The sequence below is a fragment of the Cavia porcellus genome, unplaced genomic scaffold (genome assembly GCF_034190915.1).
Source record: "Cavia porcellus strain 051 isolate PalLab524CR breed Dunkin Hartley unplaced genomic scaffold, mCavPor4.1 scaffold_2, whole genome shotgun sequence".
Lineage (NCBI taxonomy): Eukaryota > Metazoa > Chordata > Mammalia > Rodentia > Caviidae > Cavia > Cavia porcellus.
Genome location: NW_026947485.1, coordinates 9,227,730 through 9,251,317, shown reverse-complemented (window position 1 = coordinate 9,251,317; position 23,588 = coordinate 9,227,730). Strand labels below are relative to the sequence as shown.

Sequence of the window (23,588 nt, the reverse complement as noted above, 5' to 3'; positions counted from 1 at the left end):
GGAGCCAGCTAGGCTGCTCTGCCACCAGGACCTCGACACTGATCCGCACAACTTCTTAACATTCCTCCCTTGTCTTTCCAGGTGTGTTAGCATTAAATGAGGTTCAAGATCTGCAGCCTGCAACTTCTCCCCAGCACTGGGGGACAGAGTACCGACAGTTATTTACAGGTCACATATGTGTATATTGTATACAGGACGTGGAACCCCACGGGGACCTAGTAAGGGGGACCAGAAGGCAGCTGGAAGTGGGCTGATTCTGGGCCTGGGGAAGGGGAAGGGAAACAATCTCTTCTTTCTGCACGGAAATGTCTGCAGAAGTCTCCCTTTGGCTGCTGGTTCGCAAATGCGGGGGAAGAGGACCCCTTTCACCCCGTTGGCTCCTGGCTCTGTGGCGGGCTGACGGGCGGCCAGCCACAGCCCGCTCCCCGCGGGGTGCCGGAGCTCGGCCTGGGCTGCCCCCCGCAGCCCCAGCCCCGCGCAGCTCGTCCCTACCGCCAGCGGCGCCCAACGCCTTCCCCTCGCCCAGGCCGGGGACCCCAGTCACCACCACCACCGACACCTAAAGGGAATAAACACGGACTTTAACGTCGCGCACCCGTGTCGCCCCCAGAACCCAATCGCGATGAAAACCAGAACGGCCCGCGTCCGGTGGCTGTCGGGTCTCGCTCGCCAGCCCTTCCCGCCTCGCAGTTGCCCACACCCGAGCCCACGGTCGCCGCTGCCAGGCGCCGCGCGAGGCTGCCAGTCCCACTCCGGCTTAATGCCCCCTTAAACCCGGGCCCAGATGCGGCTCTGCGGCCCCGGGGGCGCGGGGCGCAGACAAAGGACCCGCGCCGCGCCCGTCCCGAGCCTTCCCCGCGCGTCCTCCCGGGGTGAAGGGGGCGATCCGGGGGTCCCGGGGGAGGCACCTCCCTTGGATCGCTCGGACCGCCCGGCTGAAGGCTCCGATCCCGAACCCGGGGGCTCCCCGCCCCGCACTGCGGACGCGCGGCCCAGGGCGCTCGGGGCTCGCGGGGTTCTGCGGCCGGGGCTCGGGGGACGCGCGCCCCGCCGGTGCCGGAGGAGCCCGAGCTGGCGCTGCAGCCGCGAGCCGAGGGGCGGGGCGCGCGGGCGGGGGCGCGGCCGGGACACGTGTGGCGGCGCGGGGGGGACGCGGCGCCCGGGGCTTTAAGAAGGTGCGGAGGGGGGCGGGCGCTTTCCCAGGCCCGGCCGAGGAGCGGCGCGCACAGGCGGCGGCGGCGCGCAGGGCCGTGCACCCCGCGCTCGCTCTCAGCACCGCGGCCGAAGTAACTTTGGGAGCCGCCGTCTCCCCGAACTTCCCGGCGGGGCCGCGCTCCGAGCCCGCCTCACCGCCTGCCCGCGCGCTCCGTCCGTCCGGCGCCGCCACCCTGCATGCGCTCGGCGGCCGCGGCATGGGGCGCAGCGCCTGGGCCCCGCGCACTGTCCTCCCGGCCGCGCTGCTGCTGCCGCTGCTGCTGCTGCTGCTGCTGGGCGCCGCGCTGAGGGCGCGCGCCGCGGGGGGCTACTACCCGCGCTTCTCGCCCTTCTTTTTCCTGTGCACCCACCACGGGGAGCTGGACGGGGATGGGGAGCAGGGCGAGGTGCTCATCTCCCTGCACATTGCGGGTAACCCCACCTACTACGTGCCCGGACAGGAATACCACGGTAGGTACCGAGCTCTCCGCGCGCTCGCCGCCCCGTGCGCCCCGGGCGCAGCCTTCCCTTCCCTTCGCTTCCTCCTCCTCCTGCTCCTCCGGGGCTGCTGCAGCCCGGATATTGACAGCTCTCACCTCCGCGCCTCGCTGCGTGGAGAGAAGGGGAGCAAAGTTGGCGGGGATGGAGCGCTGAGTTGGGGTGCATTCTCCACGCCCCGCACACTCCCCTAACAGCTGTGCTCCGAAGGAGCTCGGGCGGGTGCTCGGCGCCTCCGCGGGATCCTTGGGGACGGTGCCTCCTCCTGCGCTCCTCGTCCCTGAGGCGGGCGTTCTGAATGGATCCGCAGATCGAGTTTCCTTAACCCCATTATTTGGGCTTCAGACCTTTGTCCTGCTCTCGGGGTCCCGCGTGGTGTTGGGGATGGCTGGTGACAGGTTGAAGCGCCCTGGTCCGCGGCTGCCCCGCGCCACCTGCCTGTCCGCGAAGTTCCCGCTGCTCCCAGCCAGGAGTCCCGGTCCTGAAACGGAGCGTCTGCCTCCAACTCATTTCCTTCAGGTGTCCTTTACCGTGTCAGGAACTGATGATTTTCCTGGTCCCTCTTTTACTTGTAACATGGTGGACGTCTTTAGCGTTGTCTTTGTGGTGTTTAATGACTTCGACTTTTATCTGCCCAGCCTTAATTTCCAGGTAGGGGTTGGGAGGCATTATAAAAGGGGATCCCTTTAAAAAGGGATCCTTAAGCAGTTTTCATCAAGGTTGAACGTTATTGGAGAGGTAAAATTTAGCTCCAAGAAATATACTTTCATATAGTGCATGCATTTTTAATATTTTAAGTGATGAATTGAGTATACAGAAAAAATACAAATTTTGTCTGTTTTTGGCGTTCCTGCCTGGACCACCGAACATCTCACTTCTATGGAGCTTTTCAGTAGTGTGACCGCAACTATTTAATTAGAATTTCAATACAAAATATGTGTCCAGCCAAACAGAAAACATCCGCCTAGTAAGGTCATGACATAATTTCTTTCTTTAACATGCTAACAGGTATTGACAGGGTAGAAGATTCCCCACGGGGCATTTCAGATAGATAGGCATATGACAGTACAAGAATCCTAAGACTTTTATTTTTAGGCAGACCTTCGTATGTGATCTAAAATACGCAGCCTAAATAAATGATTCCCTAGAGGTTAACAAGATGTCTTTACAACTTTCTTGTGGCATGGTGGCAGCCTTGTCCACGGAATTTTAGAATCAATTTTGGAAAATTAGTTTCCTCCAGCTAGCCCCTTCTTTAATAAGAGTGCTTTTTGCAGTCTTCCCAAGAACAATCTGGTGCATTTCTAGGGTGATGGAACTCTTCAGAAGGACCAGCCAATATGACAGCAACCCGGAGGAGCCCAGAGACTGCTCCCCAGAACACTTGTCTTCATTAGCCGAGAGCCAGTGTTAGTGAGAAAGGCAGGGGCAGAAGGTGCATTTGTCAGGTGGGAAGGGAAGACAAGGGAGGATGCAAAGCAGCCTTTACTTTTTCTGTTTTCCACAGCCTTTGTAAGGTGCCTGTAAAAAAATCCCAGTTAAAACACCAAAATATGTGATAACCTTCTGCTTTTGCTGCAGAGTTAGCAAATAAATCGCAGTCTGCGATCATATCCTTAGGCATGACAAGGAAAAGAAAGGCTGGAAAGGATGACCCAGAGGATGAAGTGCAGGACTTCAAAGTGGACATATGGGGGGCCCCACTGCCCGCCTCTTTTCTGTCACCGGAAAAGGTAGAGGAAGGACATTACACAGGTCGGAAGGTCAAATTATAAGCCTTGAGAATAATGTTCAATTTAAAATTCCTGTTGCCTGTTTTGTCAAACAGATTTTGGCCCTAGCTATAGCTGCGGCCTTCAGTCAGGGTTTTTGCCTGTAGAAGGCATGTTTGAAAATGAAATGATGCTTATGCAGTCTATGTCTCTTTCACTTTTAGACTTTGGGAAAATTTTAAAATTAATTACGCAGCATCTATAAGAATTGACTTGCAGGTAGGAAAGCTTCCTTGGTTCGTACTGACCAAAAGTCTGCTTCAGCTGAGAAGTCTATAAAGTGTTAGCTTGGGAATTTATTTCTAACCTTCTGAATCTTCAGAATGTAGCAGATACATCTTACCTGTGCTTCCCTTTCGATCAGTATTTGCATGAACGGTATCTGGGAGGAGGCTGATGATGGTGCCTTTTTCTGTGAGAATAATGTCCTGTATTGAGATAGAGGTGTATGTACAGCAGCATCCGGCAGACCAGTACTGTAGACCCTGAGCCTTGGGTTGTCTAGAATAAAAATTCTAGAATAAAGTGGTTAAAAATTATGGGACCCTGAGTGTATCGTACACATCTTGTTTTCTATTGACAATCTTTGACAAAAAGAAATATACAGTACTAAGAAATTTGAAGCTTGCAAGAGTAAAGGAATTGTCATGTATTTCTAACATTAAGTAGTATATCCATTTATTTGTGGGGTTGGCAGCTCTATAAATGGGCATGGTTAATTTTAAGAGGCTTCTGTCTTTTAATAAAATGGTGCCATTCAGTATCTCTGTTCTCATCTTCTGTGTCTTTTAAACTCTATCCCACGTGATCCTTAGTGGCACTGTTCATCACAGTACAAGGCCTTCCCCCGAACACACTGTGACCATGATGCAGGAGTGCGGCAAAGAATGGTCTCGTATTGAAACAGAAAGGCCTCAGGAAGAAGATCAGAATATTTTTTCTTCTTATGAGGACACAAATTCTAACATGGTCAGTTTTCATAATGAGCTTCCCAGGGACCAAACCTGGACTACTTTTTTTTTGTAGAAAGTTGTAAATGATAGCAAATGGGAACATAGATGGTCCAGTTGGGGAGCCATTTCTCGTTGCCAGCCACGCCCAGTGAGTCCCTGCTGGTCTAGGAACCGGCTTCCTGTTGTGAAGGTTGAGTTCCTCTCTCATGGTCTTCTGTCCTCCCCTACACCCTCTGGCCTATATCTATCATCTTTGTTTGCAGCTTCTCTCTGTGCCCTGCGATCCATTTATCATGAACGTGATTTGGCCATGTTAAATTCTCCCAAGATTTTATTTAGAACTATAGGGAGATTTTTCCCCCTACTATTTTGCTTAAAATAACTTCGGCATCACTAGAAAGACACAGATAATATATTTTGGGATAAAAAGCCTTGTAAATACTCTTGATGTCATATCTCTAAGGACTTGCCCACTCACCAGATCGGCTTCTCTCAGTCTCTGTCACAAAGGAAAAATGTTAGACAAAGCTTGTAGATGAAAGCCAAGCATAGAGAATTGAGTTGGCTCCAAACTTATGCGTTGGGGAGATTGTTACTTACCTGAATATCTAATGGAGTAGAAGCCTTGTTTTGGTGGCATAAAATGAAGTACTGTACTTCATGAGCAGTGAGGAACATGCTCCAAAAGAAGGATTTCTGTCTTGAGCAGAACTGACTTGGTGGCAAGACGTTAGGCTTTACCACTCTACCTCTTCTCTCCATGATGTGCTACTGCTAAATCCAGACACATAAACAAGACAATCACAATAGCGCATGCAGAACAACTTCTTGGTAACCCTCCGAGGGTTACTGTTGTGTGTTCTGAAATCAACTGGTTGGGATTTAAAATCACTGTTGAAGTAAAGTGAGTGGCCTTTCAAACATAGGAATGATGTCTATGGCAGACATACTTTTTGGAAACATACTCCAGGTTTAATTTCTTTCAAAGGAGTGATCTTTTGAATGAAATATGCTCTTGCTAAACTGTGTTGGTGAGCAGGTATGTGGTTATTTTTTCCTTTCCTTGTCTTAGATTCTGGAGTCAGCATATTTAAACTGTTAGAATCATTTGTCACATGCAGTTTATAAGTGAACAGCAGCTGTGTGTTGTTGATGTATGACTATGAAAATGGCATTTTAAAGCATTTTGTTCTGCCTGTCACATATGTGTCATCCTAGTCTCTATGGCTGATTCCAAACATACTTTACTGATGTTTTTCAGATTGTTTCTAAAATCATACAAATCTTACTTCATGTAATTGATATTCTCTGTATGTTTCACTTTCAATTGCGAACTAAAAATTTAGGTCTTTAAAATCATAATTCAGAATATTTCATTTAGGCAGAAATGGACTTCAAGCATAGCATTACATTACATAGAAATTATTTATCTAGCATACTTTCCCCTATTATTGTCTTTATTTGAAACAATTATTTTTATTTTCATTGAAAATGTTAAAGAATAAAATAAGATCATCGTATTATAATCACCAGGATATTTTTATAGAACTGTCTTATGCCAGTACATTTCTTTTTGTTTTTAAAAAGATGATGAATTTTTAATAAGATTTTAAAGTCAGTTTTATTGACTTCCAAATTAACTCATTTGGAAGTTAATTTTATTCAAAAGAAATATCCAAACTATCTTTCAAAAATTTTTGGCCTTTTGAGAACAGGTCAACTTTATAGGATGGTCTGGAAGTCTTATATCATTAATTATTTAGGGGAAGTTGCATATTAAGCCACTTTTTTCCTGATTGTCATAAATATTAGTGTGAAATTTATATCTTTAATCATCACAAATTTGTACTGATAATACTTTTATTTCATTCTATTTACATTTGCGAAGTATTGAGTGACCAGCCCTTCTTGAACATATACATTTAAAAAGATTTATTTACATATATTTATACAAAAATATAATTCATAGCTGGGCATGGTGTCACATGCCTGTAATCCCCATGCCCATAATCCCAGTGCTCTGGGAGGCTGAGGCAGGAGGATCAAAAATTCAAGTCTAGCACAGTCAATTTACTAGTTTAGATCCTCTCTCAAAAATAAAAATGAGGTGGGGTATAGTTCAGTGTGAAGGCCCCGGGTTCAACCGCCAGTCTTCCAAAAAAGTCCTCATGTCTCTAGAAATAAAAGGACTTTCCCTCCCTCAGGAGATGAGGCAGTAGTGCTTTCCAAGGGTTGGACGCGGTGCTTGTTAAATGATTATCTTTCAAATGTGTGCTTCTCCAAAACCACACGTACTTTTTATTCTGTTCCTGGGAGGCCCCAACTGTAACAAGCGGATGTGAGGGTGTAGTAATTGGGGATCAGCCCTAAGGCTCCAGAGTGATATAAGGTACCAGGCAGCCTTCATCATTCAAAAGGCTAAGCCAAGATCATGAAACAGCTTTCAATGGCAGAATGAGGTGGTTATTGGGACTCTGAGTGTCCGAAGCAGACTTTTAAAACCCTGGGTGGCCTTTAGTGCTGAGTCAGCTTTCCCAGAAAAATACGACTTTATGTTCAAAACAATAAAATCGTGTTGATGAAAAATCGTGTGTGAAACTTCGGGGCTGATGGATGCTGGAAATAGCTGGGTCACTGGACCCGGGACCTGCACAGAACCCAGCCTCTTCTGTCATCGGGTGCCCGCCCAGCATGTTCCTGCCCCTCTGCTCTGTGCCCCTCCTGCCTGCCTTCTCCCCTGGTCCTGTCCCTGTCCTCCGGCTCGGTTTTCACTCTGCTTCTCCTCTTTTCTCTCTTCCACTGCACGTCACAGGCCCCGCTTTTCTGATTGTCTTCTATTTTTTCTTTCCTGTTTCTTAATTTGTTTTTTCCCCCCATTTTCTCTTCAGATTTCCTGTTATCACCATCTCTGCTCCCTTTTCTGTCCTCTACCCGTAATATGAAAAGCATCTCCATTTCCATCAGTTCCTCATTGCCTGTTTATAATAACTGGAGTATAATGCTGGCCAAAAAACCACTTTTAACTGTGACATGCATTTTCCCATTAAAAATTGTGGGCTTGTTCCTCCTAACACAGAGTGATTCCCTCCTCCTGCACTATGACACTTCTCGGTAGACTCTCCACACCTGTAGCTTTTGAATTCTGAATTCTCTGCCTTCCACATTGTTCCATTATGTAGTTAAACTGAAGAAGCTGAAGTTTCTGCAAAGAAGTAAATATACACAAAGCAGAAGTGTAGCAATTTGGATTAGTGTGGCTCGCAAAGACAGCTCAATTTGGAGACATTTTGGGTGCTTCGGTGCTCCAGGGTGCTTCTAGTAAATTGGACAGTCCTGCATCACCTCAAGTGGTCTCACTGACTTCCTGGTCTCTTTGGCAAAACTTGCAATCGAGGTTGTGTAGCTGCCAAGGTAGCAGTGCCACTTTTTCAGGTGATTGACATTCAACAGAAAGACCAGAAAGGAGACTAGTGTGGGCGTAATCAAAAACTGCTAAATTGTAGTCAAAGAGGGAGGTACGTTGGTTTGGGTAATTTCATAGCTTTTCTTTTCTCTTTTTTTCCTTGTGTTTGTCTATTTGTTTTGAGACAAGGCCTGACTTGTGTAGTTCAGGCTGGCCTTGAGATCACCATGGAGCCCAGGTTGGCCTCAAGCTCACAGTGCCTCAGCCTCAGCCTCCTGAGTGCTGGACTTACAGGTGTGTGCACCACGCCTGACTCCATCGCCTTTCTTGGACAGAAATCTACATTATTGTTTTGTACCACCTAAACTCCAGTGTCCATTTTAGCTGGAAAACCCAGATTCAGTGGTTGAGAGCTCAGACTCATCACTCTGTTAACAGAAGTCCAGAGAGGTGCACCCGTGTACCAGCAAGAGGTCCAGCATTTGCAGCAGACAGAGCTGTGTGCCTGGTCGTTCTGCCATAGATCACCAGGGCCTGCAGCAAGTAACCTGTCTCCTCTGGGCCCATTTCCTTGCTTCTTTGTCTTTCTTCATTTTTCTCTTGTTTCTTCGTTTTCTTCTTTGTCTTGTCCTCCAGTGGTTCTGGGCCTCATGAGTAGTAATCAAGCGCTCTGTCTCCAGGATTAACCCTCACCCGATCTCCTTATTTGTAGTATGGAAGTAATAATAACACACTGTATTTCAGAGTTGCGAGTATTAACTTAGTATACACAAAGCTCCTGACACACAGTAGGTGGTTTCCAGATAGCAGTTACTGTCATCTGGTCGTTACTCTATTTGAGATAAGGATAGCACCTGCCGAGAGGAGCTTCTCAGCTGTGCTTGTTCATTTTGTGGCTTAATATATGGCCCCACACTTCAAGAAAAATTCCAAATGAAGCACATTGAGGAGAGTCATAAAGGAAAGGGAAAAAACTCAATGCAAAATAAATACGATATGAAAGCGCTTCCCATGCAAAATTAATATTTGAGTCACTTGCAGTTATGTTAATTAACATAGTTTTGGTCCAACCAAAACTTTTGTTAATTTAGACAATTCCTAAAGGTGTTTATCTTTAGTTGATGGTTATGATAACAACTGCAACTGTGTGTGTCTAGGTGGTAATGTAGGAAGGCGCCAAGTTAAGAAATACAGACATCAGTTTAATATATTTTATCAAATTCTATAATATTATTTTAACAACCTTATGAAAGTAATTTTAAAATAAAATCTATTTCAGCTGAATTAAAGACTGACTAGAGAAATTTGAATTCACAGATGGGCAGGTGGTAACCTGGATGGCTGTGTCATTTGCAATACAAATGTACAGGACAGGCATTGTGGCCAGTTCTTTCTGTCTGTGTACTGCAGCAAAGTTTATATGGGGACCCCCAGGACTGTTGGTAGGTTTGTAGCACTGAGGAGTTAGAGGAACGTGATGCTGCCATTCTAGGATTTATCAAAGCTTCTTAACCCAATTCATATCAGTTGGTCAGGTTGGCATCTTCTTCCCTAGGCAGAGATGGAGGAAGAGTCTCGTTTCTAGACTTCACGATGCCTTGTTTGGTGGCATCATTAATTATTGCCTTGCCTATTCATCTCCAGAACTTTCTTTTTCCCTTCCTGTCTGCCTGCCTCCCTCCATCCCTCCTTTCCTTCCGGTAAACTTTTGATCCTCCTGCCTCAGCCTCCCAGAGTGCTGGGATGATGGGGAAATGCTGCCACACCTGGCTAGAACTCCTTTTTCCTGTTAAGGTGCTGACATCAACTCTGTGTCCATTTGAAAATACCTCCAAGCGGTTGTCACTCCACGTAATTCAGTTATATGAAGTGAAAATCTGCTGATTGGAGCTTTTGGAAGTTTTTGATACGATTGATAAAGGAGATCGTTAAAGATCAGCAGGTCCTTTTGGCCCTGTCTTTACCTGTGTCTTCTAGCCGGGAGTTGACACGGCCATCCTGTAACCTTGAGGGCAATGACTTTAAGCAAAGGTTGGTAGCTTAAGTTGATAGGGAACCTGGGTCCTTCCTCAGACTGAGGGTAGCAACCTCAGCCCTAAAATAATGTTTGGCTTGCTGTTGTAACACAAGTTACTACTGTTATTTTCAGCTGAATGCAATCTTAATATCTGTTTCTTTTAAAGATACAAATAAGCCAGTTAACTTTCTCTTTTAGATCAGTTACAATTCTCCTATCAAGCTCTGAGTTGCTGTGGTACTGTCAAAGAATTACTCGAGGGAACTTCGATGAAGCTAAGATGTTTCCTAAGATGCCTTCAAAATGTTCCTAGATATGCTGCGTCGGTACAATTGCAAAGATGGTGCATTTTGTTAACTTTCCTAGTTAGCCTTTGCAACCTGCACATGACCTCCAGTTTTTGGACTTCTTATATATTGACAATTTATGCTTGTTAGTTTCCTTCTCTGAACTTATTTCCAGATATTCCCAGCTCTCTAAAATGCAGTGTCACCCTATGTAAATCCTGTTGACATTTAAAATAGGAGATGTGTGACACGGTTATAAATGTGAGCTCTGCCCCAACCTTAACCTTGTTTGTTATGGCTGGCCCAGCCTCCAGGACCAAATCCAAGCTTGTCATTTCTTTCACTTATTATGTATTGACAGAGGAAACAGACATTCAGACTTACCTTTCGGAACATGCAGTCTTTTTAGTTTAGGCCACCTGGGTCGTGAATGATGTGACATCCTATGATCATAGCGCCAGAGCTTTTCACATTTCCTTTTCTTGCACAAACACTTCCTGTGTTTTCATCCTGCAAAACAGTGATGCATGTCCACTGTTTGTGATGGGGGAATATACGAAAAATATTAGGTTCTCACCTCTTAGAAAAAGTGGGTTCCTATTCCCATTGCAACTACTGATATTATCTGAGAAAAGGCAACTCAAGGACTCTAAGCACTTACAACAGCAATAGTGACCCTAAAAGAGCACCTAATATGTGACCTAAATGCCTTACATGTATTAGTTCATGTAATTCTCATGAAAACCTTATGAAATCTTGCTTTTCTCTTTTATGGGTACAGAAATAGAGTCACAGGGAGGGAGTTCTTAGTCCATCTTGCTCGAGAATCCATACTTCTGTGCATTTATTTTCTAGAAATGATTATTATATGTAAAATAATAGAAATCATTTTAAAAAGAGAAAAGAAGAAATACAAAAGCTACTTTCTGTTTAAAGTACTCTGAAATTAAATGAGAATGCTGACACCTATATCAAGCAAGACTGAAATTTCATTAAGTCTTTTGTTCTTTGAGTAGACATTGTCTTCCAGATAAAGCACAACCAGAGATTCCCAATCTATATTGACCTGAAACAGCATGCTTTCAAAGTATGATAACAAATAAAAATACAAACTATTGACTCCTGAAATACTCAAATTTATTTTTAACATTTTAAGAATATCATTTTTATTAAAATCTTAAACTAAATGGGAAATTTATTTTTGTCTCACTAATAGAATTCAAGTAGAACCTGGGTATGAGAGAATTAGAAATTGAAGTTGGAGAGACGTTTTAAAAGGTTTTAATTGAAGCTCATCTTTTGCGGTTTATTCCTTTCTTTAGAAAATTCCCTCCTGGGTTCTCAGCCTAAACTGAGTGGTATGGCAACAGTTAAAGTCCTTGCTGGTAACTCCGAGCTTCTGCAATATCTGACCCATCTGCTACTCAAAGTCCTGCTCACACTGTGTTATCAAAACCAGTGGAATGGATTCACTGTGTACTTGACTTTGGAGCATTTCTTTTCATACATGAATCGCATTTTTAAAAATCACTTTCTGTTAAACTCTTGAATGAGGAAAAATAACAAACTGCTCGGCATTGTCTTTGGCCCTGGCTTCTTTTTGAAGAGCTGAGCCCCAGACTTCCTGGCAGCCAGGCGAAGAGAGAAACTTGAGAGACCCCAAGGCTCAGCGTCCAGGGACCAGGGGCAGGGACTGCTGTTAGTGAACACATTTCCTGATATGTCACCGCTGTGTTTTACCACAAAGCTTGACATCAGATCTGAGCGAAGACCTACGGATTCCTGCTAGAAAGTCAGTGAGAGAGTAGAGGAGAGATTCTGGCTGGGAGAGACCTCTTTGGAACCCATGGAGGCTCCCAGAGAGCAGAAGCCAGGCTCCTGTTTTTACTAGGAGAGAAAAATTCGCCCCTGTGGACTTTCAGAATTCCTCAAAGAACAGTGCTTCATAAAATATGTCACCAAAAGATGTAGAGAAGTTCCATAGGTGTGGAGAGATGAAAATCAAAGGATATAAAATTTCAGCTAGATAGGGGGCCTAAGTTCCAGAGAGCTATTCTACAATGGTAACTGTCATTAGCAATGCATTGTATACTTGCTATAAAATTAAAAAATCTGAAGGATTGGGGGTGTAGCACTGATCTGGCATGTGCAAGGTCTTGGCCTTTCCTGAGGGTGTGAAAAACCTCAAATAAAAAAAGGTATCTATTCAATTAATTCAAGATAAGTATTTTTAGTAAATAAAAGAATGTTATGAAGCAAACATTTACAATCACGGTTATTGACATGTCAAGCTGTCGTTTTGCTAGTATGGTAGTCGTCTGTGAAGTTTTATTTTTACTTCCCTTGGAAAACTGACCTAACTGAAAAATGTATGACTTTTATTAGCTCCCAAGGGTTTTACATTTTGGAGAGCGGGAAGTCAGCCAGAGTCCGATGGTTGCCAGTGACAGAAATCAACTCTGGCTAACTTGAGCTAAAGGAAGTGACAAAGGTAGATTAGGTTTGATAGGGAAATCCGGACTTTACACTTTTGTTTGTTTATTTCTGTCTTTTTCCTTTTTATCAGTACCGGGGATCAAACTCACGACTGCCTGCTTGCTAGGCAGGTGCTTATGCTGCTAAGCTAAATTCCCAGCCCTGACTTTACATTTTTAAATGATGCTAGTTAGTGTCTCCAGGAGCAGGAAGTGGTTGACTGTTGAAGAAATCTTGAAGGCAGAAACCAGAGGGCAAACGCTTCTCACCCCACAGGCGGAGTGAATCCTCTCCAAGTCTGCTCTTCCCCAGTGCCTGTCAGATTCCTAGGAGCTTGAGTCCTACCTACTTGGAAGTTGTCAGAATCATCCTTTAGTCATCCAGTTAGCCTAAAAGAAATGAATCTGCTTCTGTAGTTTTGTGGAAGTATCTCCTTGTCTTCTGAAAGTTGCACAGTATGGTACAGATTCCCTGTTTCTGTGCAAGCATTTTGGGGTTCTGCCTGCCCCGCTTGCCTCAGAGGAGCATGGTTCTTACACTTGACATTCTGCAAGGAAATAGCAGACGTAACAGGTGCTCACTTCGGCCTTCATACAGCATTATAGAAACCCATCCCTGCATGCACTAGGAAGATGCAGAAATGTGTCTTGCAGTCACCTCAGCAGGACCGAATCAGAGCTGTCACGGTGCATCACACCCTTCTCCTCCACATCCTGTCAGTGCTGCGTTCTGAGATTCCAGGCCTCCAGCTGTCTTCCTCCACCCGTGATGGCTGCTCCTCGGCCTCTCTTGCTGTTTCTTCTCAGTCTCCCTCATGGTAGTGTGGGGACACCCAGACTCTGTCTTCCCTCCTTTCCTCTCTTTCACACACCTTTGTTCTCTAGGGAGGTCTCCATGCTAAGGCTTTCCGTACCGTCTTCACACTGGTGACTGCCAATGGCTCTTGGACCGTCTTGTGCCAGCCCTACCTCACTGCCTCCCCGGCTTCCACGGGGCTGCTGTTTGAGTGTCTGTCTCCTTTCTTCCTGACATCCTGCCCCCAGCTCTTTCTGGAGTTTCGCCAGCTCTGTCAGTGCCCGCTTGGGGTTCATCCCCCGTCTTTGCTCTGCTCCTTCACTGAGCTGCCGCCGTGTTCCTGCTGCAAACCCTGACAGCTGTTCCACCAGTCTGCATGAGCAGTGCTGGTCTTCCTGTGTTTTCCGTCCATCTTACCAAGTTTATCATTTCGGCTACACAATTGCCAGAATTTGTATAACAGATTGCATGGCAATTTTATCTATGTTCTTTGTGGCTCCCTCTCTCTCTGGGATACAAGAAAGTGTCTTTGGTGTGGCCTGTAAAACCCTGCAGCACCTGGCATGGGTGCCCTGCCTTAGCCACTTGCTTTTCTCCTGGTTGAAGAATGGTTCTCGAATGTCACGTTTTCTGACCACGGCCTCTGGAGCTGGGATCCCTCTGTCCTCAGTAGCTGTGTCCCCTCGACTGCTTTGTTTCTCCTCATTGCTGTTTGTGTCATGTGTGCGTTTTGCTCTGCACCTAGTTAACTTCTGTGTACCATCAGTGTGACACGTTAAACCTGCACTGAGGCAGGGTTGCTCAATTTGGTTTCTCTGTGGCTGTATTGCTGATGCCTGAAATGGTGCCTGGCACATAACAGACAAAGGTTTGTATGTAATGAATCTGTGGACCAAAAAAGAAATGGAACAAACAAACAAACAATAGCACTTGGGATCCCTGTCTAGTATCACTTACAGTCACATTTTTCTGAAAGTAATAATTTTAAAATGATTAATTGAGAAGAACATTTGTAAAGATGGATTCACAAGTATAATTTCTAAATTTTGGCCTTTTGAATTCATGATTACAGTGTTTCAAAAGCATCTGCAGATCCTGTTTCTCCTTTTCCATCCTCCAAACTTATAGAATTCTTGTAGCGTCTGTGAGTCTTTGCAAGGCTATTTATAGGGGTTTGTTGGATGGGTTTTACTTTAACTACATGTTAGCTTAGCCAAAAAAAAGTTCTAATAGCAATTAGTAACTACGATTATTAGTAGAAACTATAATAGATTTAAAGTTCTTATTCCCAGAAACTTCTCTGTGCTGTACCATAAATAAATTACAAGCAATCTTGATAAATGGGGAGCTGGTTTCTATTGAAATTTTCATCTGAATGGGAATAATGAGAAGGATAGAAACTAAAATAGCTTGGCTCCATACTCAATGGATATATAATAACATACCAAAGTGGGGGCTAAAAAAAGAACGCATCTTCTCAGGGAAACCTGTCTGAGCAGCGCTGAGGGTGAGGCGGGAACAGGGCTGAGAATTCTGGATCTCCAGGACTTTCCCGTGTTGATGTGCGGCAAGTCAGAAGGGGCAGAGGCCCGGTACTTGGGGATATCACCGCCAGTGTTCCCGGGAGTCGTTAGTGGAAGTCATTCAGTCTTGTAGACAGGAAAGAAACACAGTTTGACGCTGTTCATAACACATTGGGGTTCTTCATGAGCCTTGGAAATCCGAGGAGACGGAGTTCTCAGGGATTTGTGGTGGTGGGTGGCTCCCAGGCTCTGTGACAGCCTGGAGTCTGACTCCCAGCTTTGCACTTTCCCTGTGACTGTGGGCAAAGGGCGTCACTGCTCTGCACCCCACTTTCCTCTTTGGAAAATAAGAGAGATAGCGGCACCTGGCACCTGGTGTTGTTTTGAACCTTCAACGAGACATTGCATATGAGTGTTATTATTATAGCAAACTTTGGTATCTTTTCGTGTGAGTAAATAGATCTGTATTTTGATCATAAGATCTATATGTTTTTCTCTTAATGTTACATACTCATGAGATGGGAGTTTTTAAAAACATAACTTTAATGGCTGCATGTATTATTGAATAGTTGTGCATAATTTGTAAATTCAAACGTGCCTGACACTTTAGATGGTTTCAGTTTATGAACATTATGATGAATAGCTTTGTACATCTTTCAAATACGATAACATTCTTTCTCCCAGAGTCTATTTTTGTCATTAAAACTCTTTCTTTTTGAGACAGGGTCATGTTATATTGCCAGGCTGGTCCGAAACTCTTGGGTTTAAGCACTCTTGAGTACTAGTACTAACGTATGTCTGGCTTATCATGAATTTGTACCTGGAAGTTCTGTTACTATGTTTAGGAAAGCAGGTATGTCTTTCTTTTCTTCTTTCATACTACTTTTGTAGTCAGAGACTAGGCGCACAGATATTTTCCCTATCTTGTTATATTCTAAACCGTGTCTTGGCCACGGTTGAAATCCCCCGGGCACAGCGGGCATTGGATTATTGTGACTCACTGCAGTGGTTGACAGCAGATGCTGATGTCTTTGCTTCAGCTATCAGGAGAACTTTGCCTCTTTCTGCAGGTTCTCTGTCCTGCACAGAATTCTTTTTGGGATTCTCATATTCTCAATTGTGGAACCCAGCTGGATGAGGGTAACTACGGGCAGTGTGTGGGTTCTGGCTGATGGTGCCTTGCCTGGTGCCCATCACTTAAGGTTTCTGTCTAACCTTGTAGTGTATGTGGATGGTCTTATGCCCATCCACATACCATTTTGTCTAGCAACCTTTCTACATTAGCAGTGTGTGGAGCACCCCTCTCAGACTCTCTGTCTCTCTGTCTCTTTTAGCTCTGGGGATTAAACTCTTGCTTTTGACAGAGTTCCCTCTCCAGCTCTTCATTATTTTTTATTCTGAGACAAGGTCTTGCTCATTTGCTGAGTTGTGCAGGCTGGGCTCAAGCTTGTGATGCTCTCGATTCAGCCTCCCAGAGCGGTGGGATTTCGGGGTGTGTGCCACCAAGCCTCCTACCACCCATCTTTCTCTCAAAGAAAATATTAGTAAGCCAGAAAGGAACCACATATGAAGTGAACCATGCAGGCTTCTGCCAGTTTCTAACTTAGCTCTCAAGCTACCCCTGCCAGTCTCAGATTTCATCTCATCCTTTTGTGTAAGGGTCTCTCTGACAGTGTGCTGTACTGTATCATGCATTCTCGCTGCCCAAATCTCGCGATGTTGAACTCCCCACATCCATGGTGAATGAGTACCTCTCTATTCCAAGGAGAAGCCATGTGATCAACGCCAGTAATTGTGACCCCAGACCTTCCCCTTCCTCTCCTGCCTTCTAGCCTCTTTGGTGCTTCCAGGGGAACAGCTCTGCACCTCCTTGCTGAGCAATTCTAAGAAATGGCAGCGGGCAGATAGAATGGGCTGTGAGATCTTTAGTCTGGTCCAAGGTAAGGGGAGCATTAAGTTGCAACTCTAATGTCTTTCCCAAGCTATCTGGTTAGCTTCGAGTGTGCTGTAGACACAAGGGATCCGGTGGTGCCTACTGCTGTCGCCTTGTCCCACACTGCTGTGTGTCTTGAGTATCTTTCCATGCTGATAAATGAGGAGCTGTATCTTTAGTGTTAGTGTGAGGGTGCACACAGATACACTCAATTCCTTCTCATAGTCAAGTTTTGGATGATATTAACATTACAAGAGACTTTTAAAAAATTGTGCTCATTGGCCTTCGATTAGTTACCCCATTATTTACAGTATGAGTTCTGAAAACCCAGATTTCTAATTCAGGAATTATTAATAGTATTAAGGCTATTTATATACGTATGAGATTTTCCTCCAAAAAGATTGTATCAGTTACCATTTTGTCTAGCAGCCTTTCTACATACATTTACTGAATGCTGGACTTGTAATTTTTTAAATCTGTAGGTTTTTAAAATGGTATTTTGTAACTGTGCTATTTTTACCTCCCTGATTATCAGATAGGTTGAATACATTTCATGTGCCTTGTTACTAATTGTGGCTATATATGAATTATCTGTTAAATCCTTTAATTTTCAGTTTTAAAGTTCCTTTTCATTATTGATTTGAAGAACTCTTTATTAACATTAGCAGTCCTTGTAATAGACACTGTACGTAGTTACCCCATTCCCCTCTATCTTTTGATTTCTGTGTAGTCACACCTGTCACTTGTTTTCTGTTTGCAGGATAGGTGGTGTTTAGTGGTGTGACTCTGGGACCCAGAGTGCCTGGATTCCAAAATCCACTCAGCTGCTTTTTCTTAATAGCCAGTGCACATTATTTGTGGTCGATACATGCTATAAACACTGAATTGGTGAATTCTGACCTATTGTCCCTAGAGGAAATACAGAGTGAGGGTCTTGCCAATCCCTGGTGACATTTTCATTGACTGATCAATATATGATCTTGTTTTATGTGTCCTTTTGTTTGAAGATTCCTACTAAATCTATAATGTTGATCGATTAGCATTGGATTTACAGCTAACAGCCCAAGGCAAAAGGTAGGGCTGATTCCAGCAGGTTGGGTTTGATGATAGGACCTTGCACACAAGAGTGAGTTTTCTCCGTTAGTCCACTGGCCCCACGGAGCTGCTGAGACTTTATCAGCCAGGACTTGTGCTTTGAAATGTATCTTGTTTCCAGCTGTGGAGTCACCTGGGCCGAAATGAGGAAGAGTCCAGCTGTATCTGCGAAGGTTCGGGGTCTTTGCCCCCCAGTGCAGACAGCTACCTGAATCAGCTGGAGATCAGGGAAGCAGAAGCTTCTGGAGGCCCAGCTCCACACATCCATGGGTTGAAAGGCTGTGTGAGATGGACTGGTGGGGTAGAAACCTACGGAAGGAAGACCATTGCCGGATTACTAACATTAGGAGAGAGGGGAGGCCAGCTGCCCGGGTCGGGTGTAGACCCTGTAGTTCTTCCTGCCTCTACTACCATTAAACCTGTTTCCTTCCTACAACAACAGCACCCAGCCCTCAGCGAATGTGAAAGGCCCAGTCTGTTATCTGACACATAGTAAACGCTCAGTAAGTGCTAGCAGTGAGGAAGGCCATGAAACATTGCAGGGGAGTTACCCTGCAAGGCAGTGGGGGGCAGAAGGCTGGGTAGAATCCTCAATGACCCCAGCATTGGTGGTTGAAGAAATGGTGGGAACAGGGTCGGTTTGGGGGAAGAAGAATTTTGGAGAGATGAGCAGGTCCCTGTGTGAAGCTGAGGGTGCGTTCGTGTGTTGTTTTGCTCAGGAGAAAGACGAGTGAGCTAGGACAACAGTGTTATGGTGTGGACAGAGCGGTTCCTTTCATGTCTGTATCTGGAAAATAAAGGAGATTTGGTGGTCTGGCTTCTGGGGCATTCATAACTGTGAATCTAGGACTAGTTTCGGGTACAGCTGTCTCTAATCTGAACCGTTCAGCTGTATATGCTAAACTGGAATCACAAAGCAAATTTTCATATTGCAATCTTCATTATTGCAGTCTCGTGCAAAAATTATATGAGTTAACTTTTCTTAATACGTCCTAAGTCTAAGATGTTGGTGTGTTAGGAGTAATCCAAGCATCAGGGGTAGGAAAAGACCAAAGAATACTGGTTTAGAGAAGTTCTTAATAAATCATTATTTGAATAGTTTGGAATTTTAATTTTGGGGATATAAAATAAAACCTTTTCCAAATAGTAAATACTGTTGACATATGTGCTTTAGATTTGTAGATTTGTGAAATAAAGAACTTTGCTAATACTGGAAAAAAGAGAAAAGATTGGAGAATTGGATTGACTCAGGCAGGTAATTAGGGGTATAGCAAATAAATCCACTACTGCCATTAATTTTATGTGCTGAAGAGGGTTATTTAGAGGAGAATTTTAGCTTCTAAGACAAGAAAGGGCAAAGAACCAATATACATGATGGGGTCCTTAAAATACACAAATATGATAGTTTCATTATATTGTTTCCATTCAAAGACATGATTTTATGAGTATAATACTATAATATTCAGTTTTATTTATTTAAATTGTCATTTAAAAGGCCATACCATAATGTATTTCCTACCAAATATGCTGATGAAATTGCTCAGGGCAAACGTTTTCTTCTTGTAGACAAAGGCACTTCGTTGATTTTGAGTTCTGTGTCCTTTGCAACCAAGTACTATGATATATTCATTTATTCTTACTCGATGCATGTTGTTGTAGATAGTCTGTGAATATATTTATAAACACCACTTTGAAGCCTTATCATTTTAATTTAGAAATAGATGTCACATAACCTTTCTGTACATAATATAATAATTTACTTTTGTGTGGTGTTTTTCAGTTTTCAATGCTGCCTTCTATGAATTATTGCATTCCCCACAGTAAACCTGTGAGGTTGTAATGTCACATTTTAGAGATGACAAAACAGAAGTTCACAGGGGAGTGGGTGACTTGGCCTGAGTTGGTTCACCTGTAACCAGGAGAACCGGGCTGGATATCCAGGGCTTGGGTTCAGGTTCTGACTGCACCTGCATGTCACAGTAGACAGCGTGGACTCTCAGCAGTCCTGCTTGGTACCACCATTACAGAGGCTGAGGGGAATGAAACGGCCATCTCGGTGGGTGGCATATGTTGCTGGTAGTAATACCAAGTGGTAGTGGCTGGTGCCAGCTGGGATCTTTTTCCTGCAAGCTGTGTTCTAGAAAAAGGACCCAAGCTGGCTCTCGACTTGGTTGTCATTCACGCTATCTTCTCATTTTTAGACCAATATTTGGGTAACTAATCATTTACATTGACATTGATAACAGAAGGAAAAATTTATTTCAATCTCTTTGCATCTCTTTGAGTAGCATAATAAATAAAGCCACCACGACGTCCGGAATCAAGGAATCCATGTCTGGATCTTTCTTAGCCATAATAGTTGAAGTCCTACACCTACAACTTGCATATTAACATGACCTTGTGTGCCAAACAGCTCACCTGCCTGCACCCTGCTTTTCCTGATCTGAAAAGGGCCATAGTAATATCCACTTGCAAGGCCCTGTTTCCCTCTCCTTTGATTTATTATGAGATACCACAAACAGAGAAAGGAGAGGGAATGATTTAGTTAGTACCTGTACATTGCTACCCAGATGCAACACACAGTGATGTTTCCACTGGCTTCTCAGATTTTTAGCAGAAATAAGAAAGCGGCACAGGGGAAAGTGCCCCGGGCCCTCAATGCAGTGCTGCTCCTGTGCATGTCTTGTCCAGTCAGCCAGGGGTGGCCAGGAGCCCAAAGCCAGCTTTCATCCACAGGGCTTCTTTCTTCTGTCTTTCTTTTAATGATAAAAGAATCCACGAAGATCCCTACCTAAAACCTAAAGCAAACTGAGTGAAGCCTTTGTTTATCTGTTTGTGCATAAGGGGTTGAAGTCTTTCACTGAACTACCTCAGAGAGTGACCTGAGATCATATTTGGGAAAATGCTTTGTGATCTGTGAGGTGATACAGAATCATGGGTGATGCTGTTATCTAGGTGTAAGGTTTGTCTTGTGACTGCAGCAGTTTGCGCAGGAAGGCTGGGTTCAAAAGAGAAAAGGAGAGGATGGAGAAGAGATGGGGAGAGAGAGAGGCAGGCAGAGAGGGACCCAGAATTACAGACAGAATATGCACGAGGGGAATGACGAGCCTGCCTGTACCTTGTCTTACTGTCCCCGTGCCTGGCTGATGTCCGTCCGCCTCCTGCTCACTCCCCAGTCCACCTAGCGAAGCTGGAGTCCTCTCCACTCTAGTCCCGCTGTCTCTCCTGCCTAGGGTACCACATTTGCAGATAATATAGATGAAACATTACATCACCGTTGGTCTTACCCTATTTTAAATACCTTCAACATGCCTTCTTCTGCTACGTCTTCCTGATGACTCCTGATTATAAACATGAAGTCATAAGGTTTTATTTCAACTTGTTTTTTTTAAAAAAAAAAAAAAAAAACCTTTCCAATGAGATTATGAGTTCAAAAATGTGTTCAGTGATGTTCAGACACAAGGTTTCTTGTTGTACTCTGTTTTGGTAAGCACGGACTCGTGAATTTATTGTCCAGTATACATGTTAGCACACACACTTGTGCACACATGTGTATGAGCACACACACACACACACTCCCCTGTGTGCACACACAGTGACTTTTGAGTGGGAGAGACACTGGCCTGAAGGGGCTCGCAGCTGTCCTCTCCTGGGCGGCCTCTTCTCTTCTCCTTGTGCTGCTGGGAGGGGCTGCCACCCCATCTGGCGCAGAGCTGTGGGGACAGGCCTCTGGGTCACTCATCTTTGGGGTGCTGGAAAGGCGGTCAGGAAGCCTGCAAGACGGGAGGGGAGGTGGCAGGGAGAGAGGGGGATGCGGGGAGCAGGGACACTGATGGTATCAAGGATGAACTGAGGTGAAAATTGAGTACAAAAAGAAAAGAACCAGTATTTTAAAAAGAAGAGCGAGCTCTGCAAACACTTGCCACCCTCCCACCTCTGCAAGGTTTAGAGCAAGAGCTTATGATTGTGTGGTGGCGAGGAGAGGGAGAGGCAGGAAGTGCCTGCCCCCAGTTTCTGGGACTCGGAACCCCAGTGCTACCGTTACTAAGAAGCACCTCATCTTGACTGCGTTTCCTACCTCCACATGCTTTGCTAAGCACTGTCGTGCACTGTGTCATTTAATTCCCATGGCTCTGAGATGGTACAGAGCAAATCAAAGCACAACCCCTGAAGCCCCCTGAAGGGACAGAGAGGGGTGTGCAGAGCCTCAGGTGACCTGCGCGTGTCTCCAAGTGGAGCAGAATGCCAGGCCCAGGGCAGCCCAGGAGCAAACTGCCGAAAATGGCTTAGAGCTTGGGTTCGCAGCCCCGTTACTGCGGGTGTGTTTGTGTCTTCAGGAAAACCAGAATAAAGCAAGCGAGCTCCCCAGCAGCACACCGAGTTTACGAGTTTGCGTTTGCTTCGCCCGGGCCCTCTAACGCCAGACCAAGGCCCATGACGTGGGAGCCAACCGCTCCTTCCCCTTTTTGGGTATTGTCATTCAGTGTTATTGCTTATTAGTTGTTGTAAAAATATAAATATTGAAATGGAGGAGAAAAACCTAAATCTATCATCGTGTTGGTTTCAGAATGTCAGTTTAGTTGTTCTGTAGATAAAGCCCAAAACAGCTCAAGATATTTCCCAGTTGGTTATCACCAAGTGTACCTTTTAAAGGTTAGTGCTGGATTTCTTAAAATTGAAAGTGGTCAAAACCATTCAGTTTGAGGGGAGTGGGCTGATTTTCATCAGGCCCCCAAACAGTTGTGTCTTCTACCATCTATTTTCTCTCGCAGTTGTCATTATTTACCTTAGTTAGCCAAGAACACAAGCGCCTGCATGCCTTCTAGTGTTTTATTTACTGCACACGCAACATTTTAAATCTCTATTCATTAGCACTCTGCTGACCAAACATATGGTTACGATGGCTTTGAAAGACAATTCATCCAACCTAACAATTTACACATGCCCCGTGCACACGGCTCCGAAGGACCAGCTATCGGTAAGAGCTTGTCTGGGCTTGTTAGTGATCGCTGAAGAGTAAAATCAGCTTGAAGTAGCGTTCTTTATTAGTTAAATTGGCTTTCTATGCTTAGGAAAACAATTTTGCAGTACTTTTTTCTATTTCAGAAGGATTTGGAGTCCTGATCAGAATGCCAAGTTTGTTTATCTACAGCAAATGTACACAGGTTGGTACACGGGAGCACACATGCACTCATGCATGCCCACACATGCACACATGCACATGCACACATGCACGGAGAGGCTCATGCACAAGTAAACACATGATGCTACGTGGTTTCCTGTAGTTTTTTCCTCAGCACGTGCTATAATCCAGGTTTGGGGAGCAGCCTTATTCAGAGAAAATTGTATCAATTCATTGATATCTGGTATCTGAAATATGCTGTCAGTAGCAAGATGCAGTAAAGAGAAAACATAATAAATACATTCCTAGTATAGTAGATGGAAGAATATAGGCAAAGACGTAAAAGCAGGAAAGTCCCCTCAACCGCACCCAGAGCGAGGCTGGAATCAGGGCTGGGAGGAGGAGCTCTCCCGGGAGGAACCAGCCTGCGGGTCTGAGTCTCAGCAGACTGAAGAGGGACAGCGGAGTGGGGCAGGGGACATGGGGAGGAACCAGAGCCAGCGCAGAGTCTCCGGGCTCTG

General features: G+C 44.9%; 1 protein-coding gene across 2 annotated transcripts in view; it reads left to right on the top strand.

The window, feature by feature from the left end:
* The first annotated feature begins 1,177 nt into the window (after positions 1-1,177).
* Positions 1,178-23,588, top strand: part of Reln (reelin) — a 442,954-nt gene continuing 420,543 nt past the window's right edge. For both annotated transcript variants that reach the window (XM_063237786.1, XM_063237784.1), the window contains exon 1: positions 1,178-1,665. In XM_063237786.1, the coding sequence (XP_063093856.1) occupies positions 1,413-1,665 (253 nt within the window). In that variant the 5' untranslated portion in view covers positions 1,178-1,412. The remainder of the gene's footprint in view (positions 1,666-23,588) is intronic.